Source organism: Haliotis asinina, chromosome 3 (genome assembly GCF_037392515.1).
Source record: "Haliotis asinina isolate JCU_RB_2024 chromosome 3, JCU_Hal_asi_v2, whole genome shotgun sequence".
Taxonomy (NCBI): Eukaryota; Metazoa; Mollusca; class Gastropoda; order Lepetellida; family Haliotidae; genus Haliotis; species Haliotis asinina.
In genome coordinates this window covers 27,738,068-27,763,432 of record NC_090282.1, presented here as the reverse complement: position 1 = coordinate 27,763,432, position 25,365 = coordinate 27,738,068, and the positions used below count along the sequence as shown (strand labels likewise).

General features: G+C 38.0%; 2 protein-coding genes across 2 annotated transcripts in view; one reads left to right on the top strand and one right to left on the bottom strand.

The window, feature by feature from the left end:
• Nucleotides 1-14,432, bottom strand: part of LOC137277755 (putative molluscan insulin-related peptide(s) receptor) — a 49,406-nt gene extending 34,974 nt beyond the window's left edge. The window contains exons 1-2 of the mRNA XM_067809673.1: nt 13,737-14,432; nt 11,735-12,253 (exon numbers count right to left, since the gene is read on the bottom strand). Of these exons, the coding sequence (XP_067665774.1) occupies nt 11,735-12,253; nt 13,737-13,884 (667 nt within the window). The 5' untranslated portion in view covers nt 13,885-14,432. The remainder of the gene's footprint in view (nt 1-11,734; nt 12,254-13,736) is intronic.
• The window catches only part of LOC137277762 (F-box/WD repeat-containing protein 5-like), a 424,418-nt gene that overhangs the window by 196,165 nt on the left and 202,888 nt on the right, over nt 1-25,365 (top strand). The window lies entirely within an intron of this gene.

The following is a 25,365-nucleotide window of genomic DNA, read 5'->3' as shown; positions in this document are numbered from 1 at the left end:
TTTTCGGAACGTATACCCTGGAGATATCGAGGATGTGAAAAGGGTGGCCTTCAGACTATAACAAGCAGCATTCAAACACAATAGTTATGGCATAGCATGGTCAGAAGCCAGATATGTTCTTTCCTAATCTCAGATGTGCATGCTTGAAATACAACTCATATGGAATTCAACTGCCTATGGACATTCTTAATTTCTGTTTTCACTCATTACGATCTAATAAGGTTTACTGCAATAGTTGACTATATATTACTTATACAAAATATTTATGAAATACAAAACACGGCAATAGACACAATCACTTTTCTGTGGGAAATGAAAACTTGTTGAGAGTGAGGTTGTTGTCTTCCAAAATCTTGGATTAAATTGACAGCATGAGCATTGATCTAGTGCAACTAGTATGAAGAGCAGAGAACTAATTCACCAAAGGTATCTCCATTGGCTGTTATAACTAAAGAATTCATGACCTCATGATTCTTCACAATCACTGGAATAAAACAAACACATTTTCACGGGTTATTTCCAACTTCAATTACTGCTGTTTATCAAAGCGTGATAAAGCTTAAATATACATTGACAGGGCAGGATAGAAGATGACACTCTTATATTTTATTTGACAGTAATGTTGTCACTTGTCACTAAAGTAATAAAACTGTCAACATGGTTAGAACATGCCAAATTACACATTTTGCAATTGTTCCACTGAACAAAATGAACAATATATCAACTGTTCAATTGTTATTAATAAGTGTACAAAAGAAAACAGTCTTAGTCATTATCCCAGTATTAAAGTCAAAATACTATGAAAGAACTGAAATATCTTATTAAAACAATAACTTCCTGTTTTCACTGTAATTTGACAAATCAATAAAAGGACTATATGTAGAAATTCTACCTTATGTTTCAACAGGTGATTCGACAGATATTGTATTATTCATAATCTTTTATAATGATACTATTTAGACACATCTAGGTGTACATTCATGCGTTTTTATTTACTGGTTTACTGGTATATGCTTACACTTAAAATAGATGCACATGTAAGCTATTTTCTGAAGGACAGAACCAATTTTCAGCTGCATGCTGGGTTTGAATCCCAGATGGGACTCAACCGAAAAAAGTACTAGAATTTGTACTTTAGTAAGAAAGTGAAATCCCAATAGACATAGCAAGAATAGATAGACAAAGTCTGAATTTAAATTTTATTCATAAAAAGATAAGATGTCTTGAAAATTATATGATGTAAACCAAAATAAACTTTCCCTGCAATGAACACAGTGCCAACTTGCTGGGTCAATGTGACTTGCACTACAGTTGTGTTAACAATTTTTAAAGATGTCAACTAGATGTCAGAATTTAAAAAAACATAAAACCTTTGATTTGAAACCCGGAAAATTTCATGCAATTACATGATTCAAAAAGACTGACAGCATACAGCCTGTGCAAATATCAAAACACATCATATGCTACTTTCTAGAACCCATACTCATATCTTTTATCTGGTATTTCACCTCTGTTACATATACCCTCCAGCCTGTTTTCTGATGCCTATATTCTTAAAATGATAATCCACTTGTCAATATTTTCATCCCCACAATCTTCTTAACTGAGATTGATCATCCATTCCTTCATTCCCATTATGTAGTTTCTATTCCTCATAAAAATAATCGTCTACAGCAAAGGGAATATCACATGTATTTACAGAATTATCCCTGGAACTGTTCAGTTTGACAGAAAATTGAAAGAACTGAATCGGCTCCTGACCAAGAGTGACTACATGTCACCATGTATGAACATGGCCTCCTCAGATCCATGTTTTGTTCACTGTTTCCATAATATTCCAAGGAAAGAACAAGTACATGAAACAGTGTTTTGTAAGAATTCAGGAAATCTGGTAGAGTTACAGAACGTATATCCTGACATATAAAATTCTGTAAGAAGACCCTTCCTGGCAATTTCAGACAGAATGTCGTGTGTAAATGCAGCATGAAGTGTCTAGTTTAAGCAATACTGACAGCTACAGTAATTCATCTGTTCATTACGTTGACTGAAACTGACTGGCTCAAGATTTGCTTTTGTTGTTGTGTCTTGGTTCAGTTCAACAGATCAATTGTAACAGCTGCCCAGAGTATGATTCTAAACTTTCAAATCTAAACAATTTCTTTTAAACCTTGAAATTGTGTTTTCTGTATGTTGTCAAAAATATATTCAATACTGTGCCAGAAAGAAAGAACTGTCACACTTTCATTGAAACACAACAACATTGCACTATGTTTGTATAAAAGTACAGTAACCAAATCTATAATGCAACACGTCATATTTGGGATTTCAATTTCTTAGTAAAGTAGAAACTGTAGTACTTTTTTGGTTGAGTCCCATCCTGGATTCGAACCCGCACCCTCAGAGTCAGGTGTCTAATCGTCAGCACACAAAGTCAGCCGCCAAGCCCACTCAGTCACTGCAACTTCCACAAAATTGGACGTCGAACAACTAGTACTCAAGACTGTGTACTTTGTGTACCCCTCTGATAATCCATAATCATAAAAATATTATCATGACAACACTGACGAAAGTCAGTATTTGCTGTGAAAATACACACACGCAAATAATCACTATTTCAGAAATATATGTGTTAGAACTTAGATCCTTTCATTTAGTGAAATCCTTTCATAATTAAACACTGTAATCTTGGGGCCTGTAATTTGGAAATTCCAAGGTGGCTAAATGTAGACATTGACATAACATAGTTAAACCAATCCGTACTTTGCTGCCTAGAGGGGCAGTCTTCCCTTGGCAAACTTGTCTCAATGTCTGTCAAAACTAAAAACAGACTGGGATGGTTTCTTAGTACAACTGAGTTATCAACCAAATAAAACAAAAAGACCAAGTCATCAATATCCCTCACTAATGGCAACTACTCTTAATGAGTATGTCTACTAATTATGATTACAGTATATCAAATGTTTTGGTGTTCACATGGCAGAGTGGAAGAGAATAATACAGTTCTGCTCTGGAAAAGAGAACTTCCACCAAATTCTATCAAGGTCAAACTTGTTGCCATGGAAACTCAAAAAAAGAAATACTTTATTCAGAAATCCAAACCTACCAAAGGGCACCAGTACACCAAGGCAAGGGGTAGCGCAAATGGGGCTGTGCAGCATAGAGAATATGACAAGTCACTTTATATGCGAGCAAAGGTTGGCAACATACTTCCCTCGCTGCGGATCAGAAAACACTTTTTATGTCAAAGTAAACTATCGCCACCATCAAAGGTACACTCCCATTTTCTCACATGGTTGTACTCTCACATTTCCTATCTCATGTTTGATAATAACCTGAAATATGTATTATTCAACATTTTATTTTTAAGAGCCACTTGTGGTGTTCAGATGATTCTTCGCCTTCATTACCCCTGCCTGCCTCCGGTTGAACAGAGTGACGGAAAAATAAGCAGTAATTAAAAAGAAATACCATATTGACTAATTTTATCATGAGCCTGTTGGGGTATACTTGCTGTATCTGTCGTCGCTATTGTAATTCTTTCAAAATACTGCTTTATTTCCATACAATTGTAATTATTTATACTGATGTATTTAAATAGAAACAAACATAACACAAGTAGTAAAATCTGTAACCTATTTTCACTTAAAACATCCCCAATCAGTAGCCCGTGTGATCTAACTGGTGAACCTGAAATCAATTCCACTGAAAATTAGTCCCAAGATCATCAAATGATATCAGTTCAGTATCTCAGTCTAGAATTGTACTCTACATAACAAACACTTTGTAGACACACTTTGTAGACATATCCAATGCATTGTCAAAACGAAATTAGTTGAATAAACAATTGCACCTGCATGGTTAAATAACATGAGGATTAGTTAAATCTTTGCGTTTACCACGTCACTGGCACTTTGTTTTGGCAATCATCTTTGAGGCTATGACACGTGAGCAGTTAACCAGCTTCATCTGCCGAACATGGGTACATCAAAAAGACGGACTGCGAAACATACAGATTGAGTAAACTGCTAATTTGTTGATAATCACCTCACGGGCTGTAAGAGTGACAGGCTTTATCTGTTCAACTGAGTTATTAGGCAATTCCAAGCAACAGAAATCCATCAGTGACTTTTTCCATATATGAATTTTTTTATGACACTCACTGTCATGTGATCAATATAGCTGCTGAACTGATGTACACTGATAATGATACAGTAGTGCCCTGTTTATCCAAACCTCAGATATCCGGAAAACTTGCCTTCTGAACGAAAATTCCTTAAAAAGAATTCACAAGGTTTTAAAATTACTCACCTATCCGGAAATCCGGTTTCCGTAATCGTACGGTCATTTTCACATACAAAACACTAAATTGTGTGCATTTTTCGTCTCGATGGCTGAGCACCTTTACACACGTGATTACCAAGGGCCTTGCGCGCTGTAACATGGAAGATGTCGGCAGTCTTTGAAGCGTGAGAAGATTAACTACCTCTGAATAGCAAGGTGACACCGAGTTAATTTTGAGGCGTGTCAATTTGTGGGTCACTATAATTAATTAATCCGGATGATCAAGCAAGCTTGGACAGCTGTGAGCGAAAAGACAATTGCTAACTGCTTTTGTCCAGTGGATATTATCCAATCAAATGAGGACCCACAAGAAGACATGGCCTTGTCGGAACTTAGCGATGCACAACGATCTTATGCACAAGTTGCAACTGTTACTGCCGATGATCTTGTGAATGTCAACAGTGACGAACTGACCGGCGAAAGTCCTCTCGCTTTCCTACACAACCAGTGCAAAAAGCTATGACTAATTTCTTTAAGCGAGCATAACTGCATGAGCATGTATGAGATGTTTTATGTATGCACAGATGTTTGTTTATGTGTATCAATAAACATTATGTCTGATGCCTACTATGTTCATTTCTTTGTACCTTTCTTTGAACATATCACCCCTGATTCAGATATCCGAAAATTTGCTTATCTGGACCATTTCAATAAAAACACAAGTGTTCGGATAAACAGAGCACGACTGTATGCCCTTTATTACAGGTACATGTACATGTAGCAATTTTATAGAATTCAGTCTTTATTTACACATAATTTATGTTGTTAATTATGTATCTTGTTTATGATTATGATGATAACTGCAAAATGAATAAAAGAATGAAACTAGAGATGCCTTTGTTTTCTACGTTGTCGTATACAAGTTCTATGTAAATGCAGTAGTACGTACACAATGTGCATATATACAGTGTATTTCAATCTCGAATCACATGATATCTTGAACCTGTGTTGATGGTTCCTTGGGGTTTGAGATCCAAGGAGTTTACTGTATACACCACTAACAAAATACATTGATATATGGCTCGTACACCTGAGTTCCGTCTCTGTCACGCTATATAATTATAAAGTCAGACAGGTGTGATACTTGTGGCCATGACACTATGCCTGTGGGTTGGAAAAAAACTGCATCCATTTTCCTCTAATGACTCGATCGGATGGAAACTGGAGCAAACTAAGATTGTCAGTTTTAAATCCTGCTTTGTACTTGGGAGAATGGAAGAACTGGAAGTCATGCAGAAGTTTACCATCTCAGTATCTGCAGATTGGATAGAACATAAATGCAGAGAGCATGCATTTACAAGACCCAACATCTCCATATACATTCTTTATGGGTAACATCTCTTGTATTGTATACGATGTGACATTTCGGAATGGACTCATATGCCATTGTCCAGCAAGAATGAAAACCATGTAAGAATCCATGCCGCAGACACTCTTGCTTGCCAATGGTATATGAATCCATTGTGACATCATATACAATAGAAGCAGTTATCAATAAAAAATCTTACTTTCTCATTACTCACCATATTTCTAATATGCCAATTAAACAGATCATCTCAATATTTGTTACAGTCAGATAGTGAAATCAGTCATTTTATGTAATGAGTAAAAATTTCAGTCATTTCATGAAATGACCAAGAGGGTCAGCCACTCGTCATCATTCTGTGTAACAACTCTCAACATACTTCAGTCATTTCATGAAACTGTACTTCATAAATTAACCTACAAAAGTGGATTACAATTTCAACATCCCTTATTGTCACTAACAGTTAAAACTATAGTGGCAATGAAATGATGACTTTCAGTCCTCAGCATATCAGCAAATGAACAAGCCAATGAAAGACTTTGTGACACTGAGTGCACACCCACCCACTCTGACTGGGTTCGGTCTCCTGGGTGCATCCCTTCAATGGAAGTAAACTGTCCCTCGAAGTATAAAATATTGCACTGTTGATTTGCAACTGAACGTTTACATCTTATTTCTTTTTTTTTCACAACCATCAATGTATATTACATATAATTAATAAGCGATAATTGTATTCAACTTCAACTTTTATTTCTTGGGGTTGTATGTGACCTTGAAACAAAGGCAAATTATATGGTCACATTATCTGAACTAAGAGCCCAGAAGTACTGTGTCAAAATGACACCAGGTTCTAAATTCAGAGTGTATTTGACGTAACTTGTGGGTTAAATACGCAGGTTTTCTGCATCAGGACAAACTCTTAAACTGGCATTTAAATTAATGGACATTGACTGTCTTCATCTATGGGGGTGAAGCAGTACACTCTCACCACGGTATGGTACATATGCGGAAAAAGCTTTTGGTTTGGTTCGGTATATGAGATGGACGATAATACAGAAAACTGACAAAGAGAGCCAAATTAAACCTTATATTGTTTAATAGCCTGAAAAAACTAACCATAATATTTGTTATTTTGAATGAACAAAACTGTCATTATATAAACATATCAAGGTGGTATGTGATGTGTATAAAGTAGATCGTTTTGTTATTCTAGTTTGAATGAAATGTTGTCGCTGGTAATGATTTCTTTAATTGATTGGATTAAGAAATGACACTGATACAAGCTGCAACATAAAACACTGATTATTCAGTATATCGAATTGCAATTACATCTGCATTAAACTTAGAACCCTCTAAACAAAATTACAATGAGCTTATCTGTTGAACATTAATTCAACAAAAAGTATGAAATCTCAGGCATGTATAAATTTGGAATAGTTGCAACCTGTGATAGAACAGGCTTTCAGCAACCCATGCCTGCCATAAAATTCGACTAAGCTTGTCATAAGAGGCAACTAACACGATTGAGTGGTCACACTTGCTGATTTGGCTGGCATGTGTCATCAGTTCCCAATTGCGCAGATCGATGCTCATGCTGTTGATCAATGGATTGTCTGGTCCAGACTCAATTATTTACAGGCCACCACCATATAGCTGGAATATTACAGAGTGCTGCGTAAAACTAGTCTCACTCACTCATTCATTGGAATAGTTGCAATACTATTTTCAACTTGAAATTCAAGATTTTAAGATAGATTTACTGATAACATATGAGAGGTAAGCTTTGCCACATCATGTAACAAAATTTACCTCTCTATATAATATGTTCTCAGCAAATCCAGTGTTATGTTTGTTTGATGCTTATTCATCTAACGTGATAGTTGTAGGAAAATTAGGATACTATTTTTTTTAATGAATCAGACAATATTTTCCATAATCTAAGGTCTAACATCTTGAACTAATCGTATTTGGATAAAGTGGGAATTGTACACCTCTATGATATGTAACAACTCGTCTTTAATGCAAATGGTATGTACACAGTTACAGGAAGTATATCACAACTGGACAAATATTTGAAATAACTGAAAAAGGAACCCAGGTACTGCCTTGTAGATCAATGTAGATGACATTCAAGGCAATTCCAAGCTTACTTCAGAGGAAAATGGCGACTGACTACAAATGCACTGACTTTGACAACATGATTTGATTTCTAGACATTTTAGAAACGGTATAAAAAGATTTTTAAAATGACAGTACGAAAACCAAAATCAACAAATTTTTGGATTCCATTACAGCATACCGAACCAAAGACTGTGGCATACCATTTCACCCCTATTCATCTACCTCACTTCAGTACGTACATAAACAGAATGTGAAACTGTCACCAGTTACACTTTGCACCTTGTGAATACGGACATGATGGAAATTGGTGCCATGTGAAGGAGGTCCCAGTCTATACAACCACAAACTGCATAAAATTGTCAGGACACAAATACACTTCTATCACAATAATAGGGATTGTGTATGCACTTTGGTCAGGGCTGAATCAGAAACAGGACGACTTTGACTTTGACGAATCTGTGTGTGTGTGTGTGTGTGTGTATGTGTGTGTGTGTGTGTGTGGGGGGGGGGGGGGGGGGGGGGCTCCTTTAACATGTAGTCACTTCATAAGTGAAAATTTATAATACGTGCAATAATTCAACAATTATTTGACCAGGAAAAACATCAGAAAGGTAGACGGAGATTCCTGAACAAAACTGTAAAGATTGTGAATTGCTGGATTCAGTAATTTCTTCTCAATATGTTCATTTCTACATGAATGAATCAGCAGAATAGGGGATAGATTGTTAGGCTTGGAAATAAAGAAGCTTATTGCTTAGTCTTGGTTTTGATTTAGCTTTCATTACGCATCATATGTGAAATATACAGGGTCTTCTTTGTATTTTCTAACAGATGTTGACACTGACAAGCATCGCTCAAAAATAAATTGTTTAAAGAAATACTAAATGAAGTCTTTCACAAAATCACTTTTCACTTGTACATGCTCTGGCTTAATGCATAGCACTTATTACATTTGAATGATTTGATGATTGAAGATGGAAGAAAACTTATGAAACATCATTCTAGTGTGCATGCTGTTGAGAACAAACAAGTCTTTCAATGTGATCTGTCGTGCAAAATGTATTTCCTTAGCATTGAAAACATGTGCCAGATGTTGGCATACTACTTAAGTACTTATGACTAATCTCTTCTTTAAGGTGCCCCAGAATAGTATTGTCAGTTACACATACATAAAGTGGCCTAATTACTTCACTCAACTTCATTTGAAAGGGAAAGAAATAATACTACTGGCAGTCGCTTTATCTCTCAAACAACTTAAACAATACACACTACTACAAAAGTTCGTAACTAATAGGTTTTCACTGCAACAAACCAATGAGCTGTGTGTCACAAGAATGCAAATATGACTCACATGAGGTTAGACACTCTAAGACACATGGTGAAGATGATAACCTACCAATGCATCAAGGATCATCAAGAGATGACAAAAATCTCTCCCTCACCTCCCCACCCTTTCCAATTAATTTGCTAAAGGGAATCACTATGGCCTACAAGAGCGAAATGTCATCTGTCTGTATACTCATACTGAACTATAGAAATTGAGTGATCAGATAATGACAAATCCCCACAAATATATCAGCGGTATATCCCCTTAAAAAAGCAGTGGAACTGTACTTTCAATACATGATTCTCAAAATTGGGTGATTCCCTGTGTTAGGACTGTGTTCCCTGTGACTGGAGTATGACATGAAAATTTCAGGTTAACAATTTTCAGTCAGTAGTGTATGATTTGACCCTGAAAACCCTGACCATACAGATGCTAGAAAATTATGCACGTGTAAAGGGCTCCAATGTTGTGCACATACTTCCCATGCATTGCTTGCATGTGGTGATAACATAAAATGATGCTGCATACACAAGATGAATGTCATTGTAATGTTCCTCAATGGGTTTTCTTTCTATCAGACTTCAAAGTTCAGGTTCCCCTACTTTTTCTGAACAATATATATAGAAATGTTTCAAACTATTTACAAGAGTGAGGAAGATTATCTACAAAAATCTGTTTTAATAGAAAAGAAATTTAGAAAATATAGAAGATACGTTCCACAGCATTGGTGTACAGTCTTAGAATAATTTATGGATCTATTTGTTTGAAAAAGTACTGATTTATTGTTTATTGACAGGTTTACATAGTAGCAGCTTTGTTGTGAAATGAGACACATGATTCCTAGTACTGAACTAAATAACTTTCAGTATCCACATGGTCTCTTCAGTTTTTCCAGTAAAGCTGTATTGAAAACATAAGGAGTATATACACCTGATGTTTAAAAATTATCTGAAGTGTTTGCTTGTCACTGTGATATTACTGGAATATCGCTAAGAGTGGCATAAAATTAAAACTCACACATTCCTTGCCTACCACTATGAGAACACGCATACCTCCCTCACAATTTCTGTTCTTGACCGAACATTACCTCTCATTCTCACCTATACAAACATCCCTCAGAAGAAACTACTGAAATGTACCCTCAGGATGCTTACAACATATGCAAAGAACAAGAGGAAAGTTTCAGAAACATACTAGCCAGTGAGTACACCTGTTCTTGAAAGAACTTATCTTCCAACATTGTCCGAAACAAACATTTTCAACATTTCCACTAATGATATGACATAATTATAGACTAACAGATGTGCACTGAACATTTTTTGTCCAATAAAACTATTCCTTATCACATATATTGCCTTCTGCTTGAATACATAATGACCCAAGAGCTCACAGACTTCATTTGTGTGCATGTAATTGCAGGTTCTCTGATATTTCTGCTGACCAGGGGCTAGACATGTTGACCAACAGGTTCAAATGTTACGTGTTGTACCAAAGAAACAAACTTTCAGCATACCTCTCATTAGTCTTGTCAAGTCAGAAACAAACACACCAAATCCCTTAAATGCACAAAACACCATGTCTTATGTCAGGGGTTCAGAATTTTTTGCCACAGGGCAAGTGACTTCAAGAAAGTAACTTGTCCGAATAATTTTCAACTTGCCCTGATTTTATGACACAATGTTTGATGTTAACATTTACTGGACTATGTATCAGAGAGTGATAAATTTCGAAGAATGAAAGCTCTACTTGACCATTTTTCCAAAATTTAATGGCTACTTATGAGATATGACATGAAATCCAAGTTTATTTGCAGTTTTAAACCATGTAAGGAGATTATCTAGTAACCCGCAGACAAGTAAGACACTATTATTTGATTGCCCGAAATGAAAACTGACTTGTCCCAGACGTCTGGATTTTGAACACCTTTAAGTGTATATTAAGTTTCACAAAGTAACATTGAACTGCTTGAGTTATACTTCATCCATGGAAGAGATGACGCAGAGAGGATGGACATCAACAATTTCCATTGTGTTCTATATTTCCCAGGAAACTTTGTTCTGGCTGGGGATTATTATTGATTATTTACCACAACGTCACAAACTAAGACAGTCCTCTGGACTAAGTTTACAACCGAGATAGAAAACGCCCAGGCAGACATATATCATTTGTTCAAGTAAGCATTCACAGAAAGTTGGGCTTGCTCAGCTGTTGAGTGAAAAGTGAATGTGGTTAAACAATTCCTATATTCTTGGCAAATGGATAATCTCATCAAAATCAGGCTAGCTATTCTCAAAATATTAGCAGACCTTGAAAATTCTTAAGCCCATGCTTAACACATTAGTTAAGATCAAAGTTAAGAATTCTCAGGACTATGAACATTTTGAGAGTAAGGACCCATGTCTTCAATACGATACATCTCTCCATGAAAATCCAAGAACTCTGGAGGTCACCTTAGGTGAAATATCCGATTTAGTGATTAGCCAAAAAGCTACAACATGTTCAAGCAATCTAAATTCTTGATAAAATTTCAGCACATTACCATCACAATAAGAGACATATTGTATTTGATTTCCATGAGATTGGCATCTGGAATAAACAAGTCTTCAAAAATAATAAAATAAATCATAAAAATCACTTACTGAGATTTTTCTGACAAAATTCAGAAGTCCAGCACCTGTTGTCAGGACACCCTTCAGGACAAACATTAACGCACTCCTGTTCATCTTTGTTTTGCTCGAAGTAGTGATACTGTACATCCACTGAGGTGGCAATTTTTGACCAATCAATGGTATCAACGTAACACAATTTTGTATTTTTCTGTAATCGCACTGCACCACGCATGATTGTCGTCAAGCCAATCAAACCTAGATATTCTAAATCTTGCATTTCATAAGCAATCAAAGCATAATTGTTGAAGAGATTCTGTCCCCTAATCACAGCCAGGTTGGGAAAAAGATTCTGCAATGTGCGCAATCCATAAACTCTATACAACAACAAATGATCCGTTATTTCCACTAGTTTGGGGAAGCTGTATTTTTCATAATCTAAGTGGGTGGCTTGGTCAATCAGAAGAATATGCAATTGGCCTTCAATTACTGTGCAGTTTTCCAGTAATTCCAAATTCTTCACTTTGTTCCGAACATCAATTGAGGCACACACTGAAAACAGAAGAACAGAATAAATAACAACCTTAACATGTTGGAATACTACTTGATGCTACAACAGAGAAAAATCAGTATTTTATTTGTTCTTGGAAGTGAGGAGGTCAGCAATGCAATCAATTTTTATATAGGTTAACATAAAAACTTTTTCAATATATTTTAAAAAAATACTTGAATTTAAAACACTTATCTTATCATTTATATTAGTACCCAACTAATTTCAACTAAGATTCTTTAGCTGCAGGAATACTGAGGGCATATCAGGATACTTTTCCTGGTATTTTTTTAAACATTGCATGCAATGGTATATATGCATAACTAACAATTAAACCCTGTTATTAGTGAAATATATGTCAGATGTACAAGGCCACATGGGCTGCAGACATGGGATATCAGATCAGCCTGAACTGCCTCTAGTCCACTGAACATATGAATTACTGAAGGCGAGTGTCTCAAAGACAAATGGTAAGTTTAAGTGGACTTGTTCACATTCCCCAGGTTTAGGTTCTCACAACATGTTCTGTGAAGTCGATACATCATGGCACACTATTAGGCTATTTTCATGATTTTAGTAAATCTGGATGTCATATCTATCTGTACGATCACCAAACCTAAAAAATACAAGCAGGGCCTTCTCGACAAAGAGCAAATGTAAAAATAAGAACTTTTCAGAAACACTTTTATCAGGTTTGTTTTCAAACGATGTTTCAAGTAACATCTGCTAATTGTGCCGTTAATGAATAAACCATCATACATGTAAATAACTGCACTTTTCCATAATTTTTACATGGAGATTACACTACATAGCCTATTGCACATTCTCAGGGTCTAAATTTTGGCTATAGTCTACATGTGTGAAACTGACATCATCGTAATGAAGGTAATCAGCGAATGCTGTAATGATTCACCAGTACATAAAAGAATTAGCAGACCGAGATAGTGGTTTCTCAGTGACTGATTATCACATCATATAATCTGTTATTGACAAATGTCCAAGATGTCACTTTAATATATAAAGTAAGATCAGCTTGGAAGGGCAAACAATAAGTGTTTGGGAAAAGCTTAATTCTTAGAAACATGATCATTTTTTTTCTACAGGCCAAGAGACAATGTTTTGAAAAGCACAGTCATGAAATAGATGCACACAAAATATGAATATCTTTCAGAGTTCAGTATCATTTTGGATTCAAGACAAACATTTACTTTGCAACTGATTATTTCAGTCTGGACCTAGTCTAACTGTAACATACACGAGGTGGTACATTTAGTATCAAACCTAATAATACTAACCGTAAATATAAAGGCAATGACTTCATTTGTTGAAGATATATATTCATACATTCAAACATATCAGTATTATCCTTTGAAATTGTGAACCTAGAAACTAGCAGTACAGTTCGAGTACAGAATAAATTCTTAGGCATGTTCCTCATAGGTAAATATCATTTTCGGGTCACTGTGACCTGACAAGAACACTTACCTCCGTCCCTTTCTGCTGCCTCCCCCACGGATTTAGTGAGTGAGGTTGGCGTTTTCGTTTTACTCCCTACGACTTCTGACACAATGAACAAAATCAAACAAATGTTCAGCGTGAAAAGGCAAAACACGTTTTTCTTTTGAAAGGTCATACTGACTGAGTGCGATCAGTTATTCGTTAAAACGATAATATGAACACAGTGCAAAGCCAAGCGCTGGAGGAGTTTACTTCGCCATGGCGGGGTTTATCAATGAATGGCCAAATGCGTTGTTCGGCATACATGCAGAAACCATTCCCGATGCATGTTTCACACGTCAACCCGACTAGCCATTACAGTCTCCGATGTCCATTACTGTGTCTTGTGTACGTAACAACGCTCTAGTCACCGATCAAAAATCCAAACTGCTTGCAAATTGTAGTGTCAACAACACACCAAGGGAACAAAAATAATCACACAGCCTTGAACTTCTGTTATGAACTGAACACGACAGACTCCAAAATGTTATCCAGTATGTTGAGGATAACACGCGAACAGGTCCAATTACTTCCTGATCAGAAAATATACACTTAAAACAATCTTCTGGTAAGTGTAGATGCCACTTAAAGATGAGGATCAGGAAACAGATTCTCTAAAAAGGTCACACTCGTAAAGATGGACTCAGTGCAGCGGAAAAACAGACGTAAACAACCTCTCGCGCTGATTGGCTGGTATTCAATACTATTTCCCTAACACCGTACAATGAACCTCGGCTTTTCGTCCAGCTTCCTCTTCAGTTAACATGCACTACGTTATGCTGATCTGGAACACATCCAGTCACACCATCCTCACTTTAGTAATATCCTCGATGTATATGAGCGAATTTAAATAATTCAGTATACAGAATTTGGAGATAAACCATTCGTTTTTTCCAAATGTTTAGAAACTTGGAACCATAGATTTTGTTTTGGTTTACGGCAATGGGTTCGTTAGCAACAATTACTGTGGAGGAATATGTATTATCAGTCTCTCAGAAAACCATGATATACTAATTATATCACATACAGAGTATGTTTAGGCTATCGACCTGTTTCTTTACGTGCCACAACTAAGTGGGCACCTGCTCTCTATGTACAAAAGAGTTGAAGAAAATAAGAAAATACGCATGATGACTGCCGTTTGTTGCGAGTAAGAGCTAAGAAATATTCAACACTATGCATGATACGGTGATAAGAAAATAAAGAATGCATTTTCGAATGAAAATGCTTCGATTTTCAACATGGCATTCTGTTGATTGACCGACTCGTTTCGTAGAAAAGGATAACACGTATAGAAGAAAGTAGTATATTTCATAGACGGAGCTAGCAACCGATTCGGCTCCACGAGCCCAGTTGTCGGCTATCAAGGCCACACGTCATGTAATTCTGCTTCTGCTCCTCGTGTGAATGACTTAGCTCTGTCGCCCGGCGTCCTATTCAAATCTTGATTTTTTAAAAACAATGAACACTTGAAGGTAAACGCCTAATTTATTTACTGCTTGTAGCAATGTATTTGCAAACTATTTAAGCATCTCAGAAATATTGTGTATTAGAGAAATAGTGATATTTTAGATATTTTTTCATCCAAAAGTATATTGCCCAATTGTCATGCGTTATACTTACAAAAAGAATGTATAATTAAAAGTCAGAACAAACATTGAACACTTTTCTGAATTATGGCATGCCCTTTCCAACACTGATTTTTCTTTCCAACATTAATTTTCTTGCATTTATGAACTGCGTTATTACACGTATTAAAATACGTTAACGAAATAGGACAAACTGATGCCATATAATTTAGGCTGTTCTGATGAATATTTCTCACCATGATGTTTTTTGGCGCTAACATTATTGTTTTCGAGTTCACAAATATTTTACTTGAATATATTTAAAGATAACCAGCAGATTAACCGACAGTGATTACAAATAAATTTCGTTTTTTAATAGACATTCCAAAATAAATAGTTAACAGAACTAGAGAAATATCAAGCATTATATCAGACGTTGAGTTATACTATAGTTGAGATTTAAAGACTTTTTTTCTCTTACGACACATTATTTCAGCTATGTGACGGCTTTCAGTAAATCATAGAATCTTGACCATATAATCCAGTGATGAACACCATGAGTATTGGCCTACTCAGTTGGAATAGGATGGCATGTGTAAGCCAAGTAAGCGAGTCTGACCACCCGATTCAACTCGAACAACAAGCGGAACGGTTGGGTAGGTCAGAGGTTAAAGCGTTAGATCGTCACGCCGAACGCCCGAATTCGATTCCCCACATGGGCATAAAGTGTGAAGCTCATTCCTCGTGTCCCCACCGCCATATTGCTGGAATAGAGCTAAAAGCGGCGTAAAACAATATTTACCCACTCACTCTTATCATAGGTGATCGAACACATTAACCAAGAAATTATTAAAGATGCTTTTGTTACAAAAAAAACCCAAACCAAACAAAAAAAAACCCAATCACTCAGCAAACGTCCGAGTGAGCGTGCGTGCGTCCCACCTTGTTTGTGTGTCTGTATCATAACCTTTAGTGTCCAATAAATATCGTGCAGCAGGCAAGGTAACAACAAGTAACATCTGTATACTTACCATACAATAACAGAGCCAGTTTGTTCCTGTTTACCCTCAATGGCTGAAGGAAGACTTGTAATAGGCAAAAACCAAGTGGTTGTTTTCCTTAAATTCATCCTAATTCAGGCCACAAATTGGGTAATACTGTCTTTTTTTCCAGTTGATAAATGTGTCTGATGCTGATTAGAATTACTTTTCACCAACAAGCCATTTTGGGGATCTCAGGTCAGGAGATACAGTGTTCGCTGTGTAATCTGAGAGGCAAATGAAAGAATATACCGGAATGGTTTTCATGTGATTCAAAATTGAAACAATTGTCGTCAGATTCGACTACATCTATTTCACATACACTTCCATGGGACGTAACTCTGCTAATCTAATCATGTCGACACACGTGTCTATTACACTAATCTAAATCTATTTTTTTAACTTAATATCTCGGTTGGGTTAATATCTCATATTGAGACTCAGTTAACTATACTATACACAACTGACCGCCTGTCTGTTTACGTTTGAATATTAACATGACCAATACGCATACCAGCACGTGGATTTGGCAGCGCGTTACAGCGAGCTGCACAAGCAGGCCATGCATGGATTGTTTGTTTTATAACGCCGCACTAATTAATATTCCATCAATATGGCGCGTGGTATGTAAATAATCAAACCTTGGACTAGACAATGCGGTGACCAGACACACGAGCGTCGATTTGTGCAATTAGGATATGCTGACATGCCTCGAACAAGGCATACGATGAGTTTCGTCTCCTCTTGGGACAAACGTGGGTTGCTGGGGGCCAGTTTTGACCTGAATCGATCTATACTATCCATCAAATGTTTAAACTCACGAAAGTAAATGTAACCACTTACTTCAGTGAACTGTTATGAACTAGTTTTGCAAAATATTCCATTCTGTTCAAAGGTTCAGCTTACACATTAACTGATGAATTGTAAAACAAATTCGTAACACCGAAGAGATTATTGTCCTGAGTTCAGTAAATGATGAAAATCAGCGAAAATCGGCAATTTTTTAACAAACCTTTACACCAAAACGCAGTTGTTCACGTGCACATATTTGCAATGCTCTTTAGCATTATTCTCGTGTAATTCACCTGCATAAAGTTTGCAGTTGGTTTCCCAGAGTTCGTGAGGACATTCATTTTCGATGTAGCCATATATCCATAGCATATAGTGAGTGTTTGACTTTTGATGTGTAGTATATTATGGACGGTAATGACGTGTGACAATATATGGATGAACAACTTCTTTAATCGAACCCGGGTCTTCGGCGTGACGAGCAAACGCTTTAACCACTGGACCTGGAGACCCTGTGATAAGATCTCTGCCCTGCCCATGGCAGTTCATTTCTCAGTTAACTGATATAATGCATTTCCAGGTCATGGAACCAGCCGTGTAAAATACACATGGTAACTATGATTTACATGAGGCAAACAATGACCAGCTGATTTCTTGATCTGTTCGTCTATGATGACCACTGGCAACAATATTTTATTTCCGATGTAGATGCAGTAATATGGAAATTATTTGTCCCTCCAAACAAATGAAATGAAAAAAATAGAAAGTTTGGCTTTACTGAAACTTGTCATGGCAGCCATATTGGAATATCTGGACTAATGTTTGCATCTTGGTCGTAATATCAAACACGTACACCCAATTTCAGCTGAGACCCATTCTTGAAACTCACTGTGAAAACTGACGTTCGAGCCGAATATTACTTTCTAAACCCGTTTTAATGGTTTTTCATGGACACGTAATGTCATTGCAAAGAACATCTGGTACAAGTCAGCGGGGCTTCCAGAATGGTGAGCTTGTTGGTTCATGTCTCATAGTTTATCAAGTTCATGGTTCAACATCGGTTTTATTGCATATGTTACACCCAATCTACTGCACATTGCGTATATTGTGAAGGCCGTTAGCCTTATATGTGTGCAATAGAGCTTGTCCATTAATATGTGCTCATTGCATGAAATGGGCAATATTACAAATGAAACATAACCCTGCCAGTATTTTCCAGTATGGACAACCAGCTTATATTACGCATTTATCCAGGCACACTGCATGTGCAAAGCGCCGACATATTACCCCTGGTCAAAGAGTACAGTACACACTATGCTGAGTATACAACCGTTCGCCTGTCAGGAGCTCAGGAATCACAATCAGACTACCATCGTATCATAGCAGGTACCAAATTAATTTTACTGCTGTGGACAGAGGCAATTTTAAAGTAACTCATTTGCCTAAGGTGAGGCCATATGTATCATATATGCTTCGTTGTTGGGCAGGGCTGAAGTCCTAGAAACTCTCAGGAGTCAAGCTACCAGACACGGTCACCCACCCAAGGACCCTCTGCGCCCAACCTTGTTATTTTGTCACATGTTTATTTTTCTTAAATAATGTAAACTGTATTCTTAAGTGAATGGACTGTAGTATATATCGACCAAACCGGGTGTCGGGTGTAAAACATCTGACACATCAATATTATTTGTGGCATCAGCGGACACAACAACAATAACAATGGGTACATGCAGTCTTTCCAGTGCTTGGACAGATGCAACAATTATATGTACGTAATATGTACACGGACGAGAGAAGATGCAGGGATCTTAGAATCGACTGGAATTTCATGAATTAAAACAGTAAGATGAACATCACACACAAGAAACGACTGAATATACACCCGTGAAGATCCGGGCTAGAATTAACCCCCAGCAACCCATTCTGTTCGTAAAACGTTAAAGTTTTGGGGTTTTTTTATCAATCGCGTGTTCAGCTGGTTTGTCCTAAACATTGCCATACATGTGAATGAACATTAAAATACTTTCAGTCAGTAAGGTTTGTTTGGTTTTTTTCCAAAGCGTTTGCTCGGATGTTTTATCAAAGTTTTGTAATCCAATATGATTCTTATTAATTCAGTCTAGATGCTGGTACACTATGTGATAACTGGTAACATAAGATCAAAGGGGCCGACAGTTCTTGATCAGGTGAGAAAGTACACTTTTTTCATGACGCCACACTGTATTTACGTCACACTAATATATAGTTGTGCTTTATAACACTATATATAGTGGTAGAACGAACTGGGTTTTTTTTCAATTCCAGATGAAGCTGACCATAGTCATGCGATTTTCTACAAATACATTGGGGGACTGTGGACATACAGCGTTAGTCGAACGTTGCGGTGTCTCGCTGTTTAACCACGAGTTGACCTGATACATTTCTTCCGGCCAAAACATTAAACGTAATGTTTCTGCCAATGATGTTACCCGAGTTAAGCAACTGCAAACCAAGAGATGGGGTGCTACGGAGACAGGGTGTACTTTGCAATGACAACTGAATGCTAGCTAAGATACACAGCGTTAGTGTTATTGAACGCTATGTATCTTCACTACCGACGTGCCTCGTGACCCTCGGTTAACAAAACGTGCGCTTGATTGCGATGGGGGTAGAATAGAATAGCTTAGTGACGTCAAAGCAGTGTGACATAATGCAAAAAGTGTAGTTTGTAGTCCGATGACATACTGTCGGTGGCTTTGATCTTTTGCCGAAGCACCTTAGTATTAATCCTTTTAAGGGGCTATGTTACTGCCACACAAATTATTCTGTTAAACACAATATATACCAAAAGATGTGTATTTCATGTCTCGCACATGATCTGTGAGTTTACGTTAGTTGATAAGATTGTTAAACCAGAAAGAGTTTTAAATATCAAACGATAGACTGGCGGGCGGCTTGATTCCGAGTTTAGTTTGACGCAGCACTCAGCAATATTCCAGCTATGTGACAGCTGTCTGTAAATAATCGAGTTTGCAAAAGAGAGCCCAGGGATCAACAACATGAGCATCGATCTGCGCATTTGGGAACAGATGACACATGTCAGCCCAGTCAGCGAGTCTGACTACCCGATCCCGTTAGTCGTCTCTTACGACAAGCATAGTCGCCCTTTGTGGCAAGCAGACCTATTCTGCCCCGGATCTTCACTGGTCGCATAATTTTAGAAGAGAATTTTGTTGAACCAGCATGACCTCTATATTAAGACAAACCTAATTGTTCTAAAATTCTAGTTTATATAAAGTTTCAACATGTAGGTGTATGTCGGGTGTATGAAATCGTTTGTAAATGTCTTCAACCAAAATAACTATAAGCCTAGGATCTTTCCACAACAATAACCAATAACTGTGACCCCGAAATAACCAATAAAAATGGCTGTGGGTGCGGGTGTGGCCAACATTATAACTACTATGTGTTACCCCAGGATTTGACCACCGTTGTAACCAATAACCGTTAACGTAGGATCTGACCACCTTTGTAACACTAACCATTAACCTAGGATCTGTCCACCATTGTACCCAATAACCGTTAACCCAGCATCTGACCAACACAATAGCCAGCAACCGTTAGCCCAGCGTCGGAACAGCGCAATAACCAATTATCGTTAACCCATGATCGATGATCATGCTGTTGATCACTGGGTTGTCTGGTCCAGACTCGATTATTTACAGTTGGAATATTGCTATGTGCGGCGTAAAACTAAACCATCTCACTCATCACAGTTGCATTCGTTTTACCTGTTACAGATGCACGTCCCGAATGGCCAGTGAATTACTGATTCAGCGTCAATTGACACAGTAGCGTGGTGTATTTTGTACAGAAATATTTGAAAGTTAAATTTTAAGAAACAATAATTTTCAGAAGTAAATCCTAACTATGTTTTTGCTCAGTTTTGCGATAAGAGCCATTATTGTAAGTGCAACACCTTGGAAGGATTTTATAGCCGCTTAATACATGTTGCCTGAAGTCCCCATCGGTTTCATACTGTAAACATAAAATACGGATATCAGTTTCGACTCTCAAGAAATCGCAAAACCAATTTAAAAACCCGACACTGTGTTTACAATTATTTTAAGACACACACGTTCCATGACGTGAGGAATGAGTGCTTATTAATTTCGTGAGTAATTACAAGTCTTAAACGGTCATAGAAACACAATTTGAAAAAGGCCACAGCAGATAAAGTTTTTGAACAATATTGGATTGACCATGTGTTATGAAAAATATACTGGTGGAAAAGAAAGGTTGACAGTGCTGACAATGAAATAAACCAGAGCGACGGTTGACTGATTGGTTTGTTGAATAACGCCACGCAGACAAGCCCGTGATCATCAGCATGAACATCGATCTGCACTACTGAGATACGATGACACATGTCAGCAAAGTCGGCGAGCCTGACCATCCGATCCCTTTAGTCACAAGCATGGGTTACTGAAGATCAATCCTTACCCCGATCTTAAGGCGACGGACTTCTTTTGGGTGCCAGGAGGTAAGAATGACTACTTAAACAGATAAACAATATCCTTACCAAAGCCCTCAACCACACAACCTGGCAGCTGCCGAAAAACAAGTCATCCATGACTTACACAATGACAAGGGCAAAGTCACAGTCATCCTGAACACTTCAGACTTCCATAACATGGTCAACAAGACCCCACCACCTACCGCAAGATCAAGAAAGACCCTACCGCTAATCTCAACCACCAACATAAATTTCGCCTAAATCAACTGAAAGATAAGTAGGAAATCAGCCAGCAGCTATACCATAAGCTAACCACATCCAACCCACACCCACCGTATGCCAGAGCCGCCATAAAAATCCACAAAACTCCACCTATCAGAAACCCTTGCCCTACATGGAAAAACAGCGGATTCAGTCATCTCTTGACTCCACTGAATTCTGTACCAAACCCCTGAAAATAACGGGAGCAGATCAGATCCTAGGTTATGATGTTGCAGACCTCTTCACAAGTGTCCCAATAGAAAAAACTCTCCAAATCCTTCGGTGACGCATCTCTGAATTGGAACCCCCTCCGGACACAAATCTCATCATTGACTCCATCATTGCCTTGACCTCTAACTGCATTACCTCCACATACTTCACCTGGGGAAAAGACTACTATGAACAGATCTACGCCCTGCATTACCCTCTGTCCCCATTATTCACAGTGATCTACATGATCCTAGCCCTCAACACCTTAACCATCAAACCTACTTGCTGGAACAGAAAGGTCAGTGACACCTTTGTCATTCTTCGTCAAGACCAAGGGCCAAGACCCAGCTACGCCCATGCAACGCCTCAAACAACAGAAACCCCGGGTCCTGTACACCTTAGAAACAGAAACAAATGGTCAGCTTCCCTTCCTGGATGCCCTTGTAACCAGAGCCCCAGATAACAAAATCGAAACCAGTCTCTAGGGAAGCTTTCTCTGACCAATACATTCATTTTGACTCCAACCATCCCTTGAAAACCAAAACTGGAACCATCTCCACCCTCACCAGAAGGGGAATAGGCCTCTCCTCCAACAGTCATACTGTAGAAATACAGCACCTTTGCCATGTTTTCACCAAGTTCAACCACCACCCGTCACAGCAGCTCCACACTCCATTCAACAAAAAAAACGGCCATCAACAAACCTGAACCAGCTCCTATTCGTATCTCTTTGTCCTTCATTGAAAAAAACCTCCTACTGCGACAAGCAGACATCGAAATCTACTTTCCAGCTCTACACCACTGAAAACCCCGTTGAAAGCTAACGAGAGGAACACCTCATAACAACATCAGCTGCCCATAGGTGTTGTCTACAAAAACAGCTGCGACTGTGGCGAGGGCTATGAACGTGGAAACTCCCGGCCAATAAGTATCAGAATCAAAGAACACTTATCATCTACAACAAAATCAGATCGAAATCTGCAATATCAGACCACATCATCAAATTTCCCAATCGCAACATAATCTGGGACAGTGTAGAGATATTATCCAAAAGCGACCAGGACTTCACCCAAAGAGAACCAGGAGTTCAAATCCGGAGACACAAGCCCTCAATCAACAGAGATCAGGGATATCTCATCCCAACTGCATACAGTGAACTGATAAAAACAACAGATTAGAGCACTCCAGCTATTACTGCTAATAACCTTATCATCCATGTATACTTTCGGCCTCATTTACCATTGGCTTCTTCTTATGGTCACATAATTACCACCATCCATTTTGTTGTTGTTGTTGTTGTTGTTGTTAATCGCTTTGATTCATACCTACATGTTCTTATTGCTTTATCCCTGTTCATGTATATAAGTCTGTTCTGTGCTGTATTATTTCACTCTTCCTTGACAACGGTATAAGGATTCATACCGAAACGTCACATCATGTATCCAAAAGGTATCGTACTTTCTTATTTTTTCTGGGAGCCGTTATGCGACGTCATCTTAGTGTTAACGTGATTATAATTCCCATCTATACGTTAACGTAGACTTACAGGCACCCTGGGCCTTAACATTAACATTGCTGCGTTTCAGTATTCTTGTAACCCTTGTGGCGTTATAACAACGTTTGTACTATTTTGGTCCATTCCTATTTTCATGTGTTCACATATATTTGCCTGTCCAATAGTGTAGGAACAGACAAACGCTTTAGATATTGGTTTAAGATTTGTTGTTTTATAAGCGTCTGCTGTAGCATACCCTCACGTACAGTTGTACGCAATATATGTAATATCAGCTTTGAAAAATGATATATTTCGTCAGGCTTCTGTTTTGGAATATCTGCTTTGTTCTCAAAATACGTTTTGTACCATACGTGAACACATTAAAAACAATACAAATCGTCTGCACTGATTATCTGTCTCGAACGTTTTCCGTTTTCTTCTTCATAACGAAAAGCTAAAGAATTTTCCAGGAGGAAATTCTTTCGTTGTAGGTTATTATTCCGAATATTAGTCATTGTTGTTGGACAATGTCAGTCGAGCTATTGTTTGTAAGACAATAAAGAATGCCATCCTCAGGTGCGTGCAAGCCTTTTGACGTCACGTTGCCAAGGGCCGCGTTAAACATTCAAACAATGTAACATCAAGCGATAATTAACCAATCAGCATGAAGAAAAACTAAAGCACCGGGCGAGACCAACTGGAGGAGGTTCAAGCTCTCTTTCTCTCTCTCTCTCTCGACATGGCATGGTATCTTGTAGATCGATGTTCATGCTGCTGATCACTGGGTTGTCTCTGGTGAACAGCCTGTCGCCATTTACTGATTTAGCTGGAATACTTCACGTCATGGGCCGTTGGTGTTAAATCCCCCATGAAATAATTAGATGAAATCTCTGCTCGAAGCATGTACTATCTGACAAAAGTCATTGTGAGACATCATCGTCTACATTAAGTCATCTCGGGGCAGTGGGGTGCATGTGATGTAATGACTGTCCACAGTCATCGACTAACAATGCCAGTATCACGAGAGAAACACGTGTATGTACAGGAAATGACATATATGGGTTTCACACTGTTAACTCATGTGGGGAATCGAACTCGGACTTTCGGCGTGACGAGCGAACGTATTAACCACTCGGCTACCCCACCGCTTCAGTGCATAGCAACCGCGTCAGTGAGTCTTTAGCCATGTAGACAAAACGTGGGTTTGCCGGGTTATCATGACATTGTCCAGGAATGTCCGTAGAATGGACGGTTCTGAGACTGTGTAATTAGGTAACTAAGCTACAGCCTACATACACATATATCCCACATGATCTGCTTCACCAGGAAGTGACGCGGCCTACATAACGCAAAGATGGCAAATCTTGGCATCGTCAGCAGAAAATGTATTGAACGTATCTGCGAATAGACGAAGCGAGACCTACTGGTACATAAACGAGCAACCCTGTGTGGAGCTGCGAGACATGGCTCAAGGCCAAATATACCGATATCGGTAATCGATATATCTTTGGGTGGACATTGCAATAAATGTGTCAGATGAAAGAACGCGGGGTGGTGGGGATGCGTGCACGGAGTAGGAATCATGTTTTCACTTTGTCAACAGCAAAAAAATAAAACAGGAGAGAAGATTTTTTTTAAATTTTAACTTATGTATCACGCAGCTTACCGCGCAGATTAAGTATTGGGTATTGTGCCATGGAGACATTCAGTATTTTATGAAACATGTATGGGTAGATGGAAAAGGGGCGTGGGTGATGAG